Source organism: Pan paniscus, chromosome 11 (assembly GCF_029289425.2).
Source record: "Pan paniscus chromosome 11, NHGRI_mPanPan1-v2.0_pri, whole genome shotgun sequence".
NCBI lineage: Eukaryota > Metazoa > Chordata > Mammalia > Primates > Hominidae > Pan > Pan paniscus.
In genome coordinates this window covers 18,033,946-18,044,586 of record NC_073260.2, presented here as the reverse complement: position 1 = coordinate 18,044,586, position 10,641 = coordinate 18,033,946, and the positions used below count along the sequence as shown (strand labels likewise).

The following is a 10,641-nucleotide window of genomic DNA, read 5'->3' as shown; positions in this document are numbered from 1 at the left end:
CGGGGCTCCCGGAGTAACTCTCTATTGTAAGTTCTTGCAGATACAGCGCTAGGAAAAGGGGAGTAATTCAGGTCTAGAATGGAAAAACTGTTTTGTTGCTTTGTAAGTATCTCTTGCTGCTTCCGGGGCTCTGGCTCGCAGACGAGGGTGGGAGCCTCGGGGCCCTGGCTGTTCCTTCCCAGGAAGCTAACCTCACCTTGGCCGGATTTCTTTTCCCCTGTCCTCCTCTAACATCTTACCTCCTGTCTCCTGATTTCTCCTTTTCCTTCTCTGATTTTTTCTCCCCTCTGCCTCACTTCTCTCCTTCTCTCTTCTGATGTCTTCTTCCATTTACGATTCCTTGTTCTCATTTGATCTCTCTCCTTCTCCAATATTTCCTTCTTTCTTGTATGACCTCGCCTGTCTGCTTATGGTCATTACTATCATTTCTTCTCTCCTTTCTGCTGTCTTCCCTGCCCTGTCTGGTTTCGTGTTTTTCCACCCTTCTGCCTGAGTTCTCCCCACCTTGTTTCTCTGACTTCTCTCCTCTGATTTTTACTCCCACCAGATCTCTTCTCCGGCCAGAGGTGACCTGCACCTGCTGATTTTTGTCCTCGACTCCAGCCTAACCCTCCTGCACCCTCCCCGGCCCCAGCCCCAGTGCATGTGTAATAGCCTCCCCATTTTTAACCACCTCATCTCCAACAGCCTCCTGCAGACCCTAGTGCATCCTCTTCTCCTCTTCCAAGAAATGAAATTTGGGGGTGGTGTGTTGTGGGGCAGGAGGGAGGAGGCAGACAGCGCAGGAGGCCACTTGGACTCAGCCATTTGGACCCTTCTTGGGGGTATGATGGGGATGGGTGCAGAGAGGAGAGGGGGCTCCTGTGGATCACAGGAGGCTCAGGTGGGCTCACCTCAATTTGCGAGTGCACCCACTTAGCGTGCACAGAGCTAGCGCCTGCTGTCTGCCAGGCCCCGTGCTGGAAATCTTTCCACTTCCAAAGAGCAAAAGCAAACAGGCTGTGTGACCTTCGGTCAGTCCCCTCCCCTCTTTGAGCCTCAGTTTCTCTATCTGCAGATTGGGGTTGGATAATGAGCTCTCAGAGGGCCCTTTGGTTTCAAGAGCCATTGAAGATGCTGGAAGGAAGCAAGCTGAGGCCCTGGGGACCCTTAGATTTACTATTGCCATCTGAGGGGTCTACCCATCATCCCAGAGCTTGTGATCTTGGAGCCTGGGGCAACCCCTGCTACACTGTTTCCTAGCTGGAGGTCCCTGGCAGAGTCCCTTCATCTCTCTGTGCCTCGGTTATCACATCCAATTGGCAATAAGAAAAGAAGGGAGGCTGGGCGCGGTGGCTCACGCCTGTAATCCCAACACTTTGGGAGGCCAAGGCAGGTGGATCACCTGAGGTCAGGAGTTCCAGACCAGCCTGACCAACATGGCGAAACCCTGTCTGTACTAAAAATACAAAATTAGCCAGGCATAGTAGCACATGCCTGTAATCCCAGCTACTCAGGAGGCTGAGGCAGGAGAATCGCTTGAACCCAGGAGGCAGAGGTTACAGTGAGTCGAGATTGCACCATTGCACTCCAGCCTGGACAACAGTGCGAGACTCTGTCTCAAAAAAAAAAAAAAAAAAAAGAAAAGAAAAAAAGAAAGAAAGAAAAGAAAGGAGCAGGGAGGTAGAGCCCTCTGTACCCTCCATCACCAGAAAAAGCTGAAGAGGGACTGAGTAGGAGGGACAGACGCTGGCCAGGGCACAGGATTTGAAGCATAAAACTCTTGCCCTGTTTGCTGACTCGTTGAGACAGGGTGCCCAGAAGGGGATAGACTTCCCTGGGGCGTGGGGAGAGCAGGAGGCTCAAGTGAGATGCTCTTGGTGCTAGAAACCGCCCTCCCTCGTGCCCGGGGTCTCTCCCTGCCAGGACCCTGCCCCGCTTAGGCTCTGCCCTGTCTCATCCCAGCCCAACAGCATGGTGGTGGAACACCCCGAGTTCCTCAAGGCAGGGAAGGAGCCTGGCCTGCAGATCTGGCGTGTGGAGAAGTTCGATCTGGTGCCCGTGCCCACCAACCTTTATGGAGACTTCTTCACGGGCGACGCCTATGTCATCCTGAAGACAGTGCAGCTGAGGAACGGAAATCTGCAGTATGACCTCCACTACTGGCTGGGTGAGGCTGGCCCTGCCCAGCCCCTGCCCCAGCCCCCATTCTGAACAGTGCAGACCTTTGGGGCATGGTCCCCAGGGAGGGAACTGATTATTGAGCACCTAGTATGTGCCGGGCCCTTGACTGGTGGTTCATGCCCTGAGACTCTAGAGCCAGCCTGGCCAAGTTCACACCCCCACTCTGCCCCTGACCCATGTTCTGTCCTTTGGCAAGTCACTTAGTGTCCCTGTGGAGTGGACATGATGATAGCTCTGCACTACCTCACAGGAATGTTGTGAGCGTTAAACACCTTACTGTGACACTCAGAACTGTGGGTGAATTGGAGACCCTGGACCTCTCCACAACTTCCCTGGCCCAGCTCCAGGCACTCCCCAGTTTGCCCTTGAGTCAGGAGCCCGGAGTCCCTGCCACACCTCTGCCGTGGGATGCTATAAGTTCTGCCCCCTTGCTGAGCCTCAGTTTCCTAATCTGTGAATTGATCTGATGCTCCCAGTCCTGAGTTTACGCTCAGGAGGGCTGAGAATGAACATAAGGGAATGTGACAGAGCTGGGAGGACGCTTAGAGAAAAATGAGGTCCATTGTCCTGTTATACAGATGGATTAACTGAGGCTCACAGAAGGCAAGGGCTTTCTCAGCTTCTACAGCTAGGTCAGGGCAGTGCTGGGGTTCCTCCTCCTCCTCCTCTTCCCCAGGGGTCTGGGGTACTTCTGGAAAGCCAGGCTCATGTTGCTCTGATGTCCCCTAGGCAATGAGTGCAGCCAGGATGAGAGCGGGGCGGCCGCCATCTTTACCGTGCAGCTGGATGACTACCTGAACGGCCGGGCCGTGCAGCACCGTGAGGTCCAGGGCTTCGAGTCGGCCACCTTCCTAGGCTACTTCAAGTCTGGCCTGAAGTACAAGGTGGGTTGGGCCCCACCTTGCTTGAGCGGTAGGGACAGATGCACCAGTAACAGGGCTCACTCAGGCCCATCTATCTTTTGGCCTTGTGATGCAGTGGGCAGACCGATCAGAGGTCAGGCTTTGGAGTCAACCAACATTGTGTTTAAATCCTGGCCTCTTTCTAGCCGTGTGAGCTTGGACAAATCACACTGCCTTTCTGAGCCTCTGGTTCCTTATCTTAAAATGGGGAGAAGAAAATTCCCCATAAGTTCATAGTGTTGTCTTCCTAGCCCCAACAGTGAGGAGTGGGCCAGAGGTGAAAATCCAGTTCTTCTTGCAGGCCCTGGGGGGCTTTGGCCTAGTCCTGTTCTGGTACCCCTTAATTCTTAAGGCCTTGCCAACAGAGGGCCCCGTGTTAAGTATTTAATAGGGCATTGTTAGTCACATCCCTCTTTCTGTTCACTAGAATCCCCTTTGAACTTGAACTCTTCAGAGTCTGGATCAAGACAGAGCTCTTTTCCCAAGCTCCTAGCCAGGTGGGGCAGAGCAAGGCCAAACTGGGAGCTCCAAGAGGCTGCACCCTAATATGCTGGTGACTTCCTGCAAGCCACTTGACCTCCTTGAGCCTCCCTTTCCTCTCTGGTTACCTGAGAGCCAGTTGTACCTGCCCTACAGGGCTGGGAGAGGATTTGGTGCGGGGGTGGCTGGGAAATGCCTTGCATGGGGCTTGGCCATCTGGAAGGGCTATGGAAACACTGTAGTTTTACAAAGCTGGGGTTTTCCTTGGTCAGGATAGAGAAGGGGATCACAGGCTTTCACAGCCAGGTGGGCCTTAATGTCAGAGTCCAAATCTCATTTTACCAGGGGAGAAGGGGAACTGAGACACAGAAAGTCTTAAGCAATTGGCCCAGAGTCACACAGCGAATTGGTGCCAGACCCAGGACTAGAACCCAGATGTTCTGACTCTTAGCATTCTTTCCACTAAACCAACATACCTCAATGACGAGGGTCCTAGGGTAGGGTCCAAGCCTGTCTGTGCTGCTGATGTGCTGTGTGACCTTAGAGAAGTCACTGTTCCTCTCTGGACCTCAGGATCATCTATGTCAATGGAGTGGTGACCTTGTCTGCCCTGGTGAGGCATAAGAGATTGAATGATGGGAAAGTGCCAATGAGACTCAGATAGCAATGGGCAGGGTGTGTCCTGGGAACTTGCAGTCCAGGGCTGGGCAGGGCTGGGCTGGATTCCCTGGAGCCCCTTGTGCCAGTTTCCCCTTGCACTGAGCTCCTCCTGCTGAGGTGTCCAGCTCTGCCTTCTTCCCACAGCCCTTTCTGGGGCCTTGATACCTTGCACAAGGAGAGGTGAGAAGTTTGGGAGCCAGTCCCCTGAGCTGGAGAAGGACCAGGTCTTTTTGCAACTTCTGGAGCAAGAAATGGAAAGAACACTTGCCCAGGAATCACAGAGATTGGGATTCAGGTCGGAAGGCTACCTTCTGTAACTGCTGTGAGACTTTGGGCAAGTCTTGTATCTTTGGGCGGGTGTTCTCAATCATCCTCCATTCATCATTCATTCAGCAAATATTTACTGAGCCTCAATAACAGCAGCACCAGCTCATTGTTGCTACACTATGGCAGATATGGTACTGGGAATGTAGGTTATTTCGTTTCAGCCTCACAACTGTCCTGGGAGGTAAGTAATTCCCATTCCATTTTACAGATGAGACTGGAGGCTCAGAGAGGTCACATAACTATATTCAAACCAGGATTGTGTTCCCTTAACTCTGCCAGGCCCTGTGATGGGTGCTGGGGTGCCCAAGTGAAGAAGGTGGGTCCCTGCGCTTGAGAGTGTTCTGAGGAGTTGGGGAGACTGGCAGGCTCACGAAGAGTTAATCCATTGCCTCCAGGTGGGGTGATGTGGGATCCCAGGGAGTGCTCAGCTCTGAGAGGGGTTCAGGGATGAGATAGATGAGTAGGTGTTTGCTAATCTATCTTGTCCTAGTCACTGTTTCTTAGGGCATAACCTGACAGTCTAACATGGTTACAAATATGAGAGTTCTCATATACACAGAAAGGGTGATTTTCCAGGTCAGAGAATGTTGCAGAGCAGGTCATAGGCTCCCGGATTTTTAGGAATAAACAAGGATGATAATAACCCTTACCGTGTGTTAAGCCTTGACTACAAGATCTCATTTAATTCTCACTGTAGCCTTTAGGGTGGATGGTAATGCTCCATTTCATAGATGAGGAAGCTGAGGCTCAGAGGAGCAAACTAACTTGCCTAAGTTCACACAGCTAGTAAAAGGTGCTTATCATTGAACACTTATCTATTACTTTCTGTGTGTCAGGGACTCTTCTGGGTGCTTTACTCATTTAACTCATTTTACCCTAACAGGTAGGGTATCTGTTAGCACCATTTTATAAATGAGGCTACTAAGGCACAGAGATGTTAAGCAACTTTTCCAAGGTCACACAGCTAGTAAGTGATTAGACTAGTGTGCAAACCCAGGTGTGAAGGGCCTAGCACAGACCTGGTTCAGAGTAGACATTTGGAGGCTCCCTGATCTTTGATCCTCGTTCGGATATGGCCTGGGATCTACTTGGATAGCCAGGTTCCCCGGCCCCCCGATGATTTTCCAGGATGTTCTTGGATCACACTCGAGGAAAGCTCCAGCTGGGCCCAGATTTGGGGCTTCCGTCCTGAAAGGCGCTGGCTCCTGGTGTGAATGGGAGGCCCAGGGCTGGTCTTGTTTACCACCTTCTGCAAGTCCTCAGTCTGCCCCCGCACTTGGCAGGTCCAGCCCAAGGTTCTCGCCCCGGCGCCCTCATCAATTATAGATCCCGGAGGAGCAGGGCTTGTTATGCAAGACTTGTTCCTGTGAAAGCCTCTTCCTCTGAGCCAATTCTGTCCTCGGAGTGTGAGAAGGGGCAGGGAGGGGACAGCGAGCCACTAGAAAGGGCTGACATGGGGCTTGGCCCTCTTGTTCTATGACCCCCAAATCCTTAGATCACTGCCCTGCAAGAGAGTTCAGAATCCCTTGATTCCCCGCCCCTCCTCCTCCCACTCTGCAGACCCCCATTTTTGGACTGAATCCTGGAGACCCCGTGGGGCTGGGTTATTTGAAACCCATTGTTCAAATGGAATCTGGGCTAGGCAGAGACCTAGGAGCCCTTGGACCTGAGGAACACAATTGGGAACCCATAGAATCACTGGAACCTTTCTGTCCTCCCTCTCTCCTATTCCTTAGATAAGGAGCTCTGAGTTTAGAGGGTGGAGGGGCCCAAGCCTGATCAATTCATTTTTCTTTGTTTTAGAAACAGTTTAACTTTTGTTTTCATGTAAATCTTCATTGCTTCTTTTCCCCCTTCTTCTGACTACAAGAGTAATATAAGCTTATTGTAAAATGTCAAACATTACAGAAATATAGGTTCCAGAAAATAAAAGCCCTCCCAACATGATTCTCCCCTTGGAGATATATATCATATAGTGGCTAATTTCTTTCTGTCTCTCTGAACGTATATAGGTAGACAGACACATATATATGTAATCACTTTAATTTGGAAAATGGCTTTTAAAACAATTTATCCTGTAGAATTTTGTTCAAATAATTTGATGCCAATCTTGCTCACCTAATGATTAGACCACAGAAAGCAGCAATCAGTGCTAAAGATGATAGTCAAAAACAGGAAAAACTTCAAAAAACTTCTTTCCCCTGCCCTTGTAGATCCACTAATGTCTTCTAAGAGCTTGCTTTAATTTATTTTTGTTAATTAATCTTTCCAATTCTAATTTCCTAGACCAGTAAAATTAGAGGAGTTAATTAATCAGGCAGCTCATGGCTGCAATAATTCAACATCAAGAGTTATGTTATAAGGCCGGGTGCGGTGGCTCACACTTGTAATCCCAACACTTTGGGAGGCCGAGATGGGTGGATCATTTGAGGTCAGGAGTTCAAGACCTGCCTGGCCAACATGGTGAAACCCTGTCTCTACTAAAAATACAAAAATTAGCCGGGCGTGGTGGCGGGTGCCCGTAATCTCAGCGACTCAGGAGGCTGAGGCAGGAGAATCACTTGAATCTGGGAGGCAGAGGTTGCAGTGAGCCGAGATCGTACCACTGCATTCCAGCCTGGGCGATGGAACGAGACTCTGTCTCAAAAAAAAAAGAATTATTTTATAAATAAATACAGAGAATTTTTAAGAAGTGAGATTTATGACATGAAGCAACCCTTTTCCTTTTTAAAAAATAAGGTAAAGATTTTAATAACAAAAATGAAAGGCATACTTCAACAAGTAAAATATTTAGAGGGGTAAAAATTTTTTCTTTCCCCCCATTTCCTTGTCTCCGAGGAATCAATAGAAACAGTGAGTCCTTCTAGCACCTTTTGGAAAAGGTTTGCACATCCACTCTCTCATTATGTCCAGTTGAATGAAGTCCCCTGGTCAGGAGTTCCTAGGCTGACAGTTGAATGAAGCTGGGTCCCTGGAAGGGGGATCTTGGGGATAGAACCCAGCACTGCCGCCCAGCACTGGGCTCTGGACACAATGCTTAATCTCTTTGAATCTCAGTTTCCTTGCCTTTGAAGTGGGAAAATTATTAATAGTTCCTGCATCAGGGGCTTGTTGTCAGGACTTCATTGCATGCACTTAAAGCAGGTGCCCCAGCTTTGGCAAAGCTCGGTAAGTGGCAGCCACTGTGCTTGTTTCAGGTAAGCACAGCTGAGCACAGGTGAGCGCAGGTTGTTGCATTTTCTTCCCTGGCGGTTCTTCCTCACTTGCTCTGGGCAGGCTTGGTTACATCGGTCTCAGAACCCTCCTGTCTTTCTGCGCTTCCCCTGCATTGCCCTGACCTATGTCCTTTGCACTCTGCCTGGCTCTCCAATCCCAGGCCTCACGGCCATCCAGCCCTCAGACCCCCTCAGTTGTGACTGCAGTTGTGACTGCAGCTGGTCAGTCCCTCACCCCAGAGTCCCAACTCACTCCTTCCTGATGATGGAAAAAGTTACTGTCTTGCTTCCCAGTTTTGGGCAGCAAATTCAGGAGCAGAAGTCACAGTCTTACCCCTTGCTCCACACCGAGGTCAGTCATAGCGTGGCCAACCCACAGCTCCCTTGAAGGGGCCCTGGAAGCAGGGTGGAAAGACAGGTTGTCAGCTCTGTGAGCACTGGCCGCCCTGCTAGTCCCAAGGGGCTCTTGAAAGGCCTTAGCTAAGACCAAGAAGGGACACCAGGGAGTCCTCCAGCCACTGGCAACCCAAAAACATCCATTACTTGAAAGAGGGCTCTGAATAGTGGCTTGTTCCTGCCTCCCATCCTGGATGACTGAGTGATCTTTGCTCTAAGAAAACCTGATATTGGCTGGCGCAGTGGCTCATGCCTGTAATTCCAGCACTTTGGGAGGCCAAGGTGGGAGGATCACATGAGGCCAGGAGTTCGAGACCAGCCTGGCCAACATGGTGAAACTTCATCTCTACAAAAAATACAAAAATTAGCTGGTCATGGTGGTGCACATCTGTAATCACAGCTACTTGGAAGGCTGAAGCACAAGAATCGCTGGAACCCAGGAGGTGGAGGCTGCAGTGAATTGAGATTACACCACTGCACTCCAGCCTGGGCAACAGAGCGAGAAAACCTGATATTGAGAGAAGAATGTGGATCTTACAGATTCAGACATGCCTGGGTTTGAATTCTAGCTCCACCACCTACCATCTGTACGATCTTGGGCAAGTCCCGTCACCTGTGGGCCCCATTTTGCACATCCGTGCAATGCAGCAGTGACACCTCCCTTGCAGGCGATGCGTGAAGAATGCCCGGCACAGTGGGCATCATCATTTCACAAACACGTATACTGCTGACATGGGAAGACAGAGCAGCAGCCCAATATACACGGACTCCCTTTGCCCCTTGCCCTCCTCGAGTCTGTGCGGCTAGAATTAAACTTAGCACAGTGGGCTGAGGCGCCCTGGATGGGGTGGCTGCATTGCTGGCCTGAGTGGAAGCCCTCTGCTTCCACCCCCATGTGTCTCCGGAGCAGGGAGACGAGCACCCGATTGGGAGGAGGAAACAAGGTTTCCAGCCTTGGCTTGGCCACACACTTGCTGAGTGCCCTTGAGTAAGTCACTTCACTTCTCTGGGCTTCAGTTTACCGTGGGTAAAGTGGGGTGCTGTAGAAGGACCTTTCCAACTCTGATTTGACAACTCTGGGGCATGGAGCTGGGGACTGCTCACAGGAAAGCCCAGCTGACTTTCCTTGGCTTGCTTCTGAGTGAGGGCAGTTGTGACTGCAGCAGGGAAGCTGTCCTGAACGCCTTGCTCTGGGATGCAGTAATGATTACAGAGGGCTGGGGAGCAGGAGCTTGTGTCTCCACTTCAGAAAGGAGAGGCCTGAGGCTCGGAAAGGGCAAGTGACTTACCCAAAGCCATCCAGCATTGTTGTGGCGGGGCACCTGTCCCTCACCCATAGCTGCTCTGAAGGGACTGCTGGGTGGGAGTTGCTGCGGTACCGTAGGGGAAAGCAGAAGGGTGGCATGGGCTGGAACAATCCAGAAAGACTTCCCAGAGAGCCTTGAAGGATGAGAAAGATTTGGATTAGTACCTCTCAGAGTGGCTTTTGCAAAATACTCAAGCTGGAGGCAGGATATGGTGAAGAAAAGTGGTTCTTGGGCTGGGTTCAGTGACTCACTCCTGTAATCCCAGCACCCAAGGATCTCTTGAGGCCAGGAGTTCAAGACCAGCTTAAACAGCATAGTGAGACCCCATGTCTACAATAAAATAAAATAAAATAAAATAAGTAAGCTGGGCACTGTGGCTCATAACTGTAGTCTTAGCCACTCGAGAGGCTGAGATGGGAGGATCATCCAAGTCCAGGAGTTTGAGGTTACAGTGAGCTGTGATTGTACCAGTGCACTGCAGCCTGGGACAGAGTGAAACCCTGTTGAAAGGAAGGAAGAGAGAGAGAGAGCGGAAGGAAGGAGAGAAAGAGAGGAAGGAAGGAAAGGAAAGAAAGAGGGAAAGAGAATGAAAGAAAGAAAAAAAGAAAGGAAAGAAAAAAGAAAGAGGGAAAGAAAGAAAAGCAGTTCTTGGTTCAATAAGATAGGGAAATACTGTATAAAACAAAAGGCAAGCAGGTGTATTCACCATAGGATTTGACAGAGCCTTTATTATGCACATGCGCATTGTATAACAGTCAGGGAGGGCGAGTGAGAAGCATTCCCTATGCTTATTTGACCGTGGAACTCTTTCCTTGCAGAATGTCTTAGGGGACTAGTGTGCCTTTGGGGAATGCCGGTTTTGAGGAAGGAATTGTTGCAGTTTTTTTGATTTAGAAAGTGGCTACAGGGGTCCTTGTTAGTGGAGTATGGGATTCAAAGGGGTGGCAGAAAGATGCAGTGGGCAGGGAATCTCTCACTTCTTAGCTGTGTGGCCTTGGGCAAATTTTATTCCTTTCCTAAACCTCAGTTTCCTACTCTGAAACAGTCTCAAACAAGATAATGGGTATGAAAGTCCTGAGTTAACTGAGAATCACTGTGTTGCTGGAAAGCCCCTGGTCCACAAGCCAGAATTTCCTTTACCTCAATTCTGTCCCCTTCTTCCACATCTGCTTCCCTGGGCCTTCTCCCCTG

The 10,641-nt window shown here is 50.3% G+C and overlaps 1 protein-coding gene across 14 annotated transcripts in view; it reads left to right on the top strand.

Annotated features, from left to right (window-relative positions):
- GSN (gelsolin) overlaps nucleotides 1-10,641 on the top strand; it is a 64,874-nt gene that overhangs the window by 32,096 nt on the left and 22,137 nt on the right. For 6 of the 14 annotated variants that reach the window (XM_055117692.2, XM_063594237.1, XM_063594242.1 and 3 more), the window contains 2 exons: nucleotides 1,945-2,149; nucleotides 2,893-3,047. In XM_055117692.2, the coding sequence (XP_054973667.1) occupies nucleotides 1,954-2,149; nucleotides 2,893-3,047 (351 nt within the window). In that variant the 5' untranslated portion in view covers nucleotides 1,945-1,953. Of the gene's footprint in view, nucleotides 1-31; nucleotides 103-1,944; nucleotides 2,150-2,892; nucleotides 3,048-10,641 lie in introns of all 14 variants that reach the window. The other 8 variants (XM_055117686.2, XM_063594239.1, XM_063594240.1 and 5 more) reach the window with 3 other exon arrangements.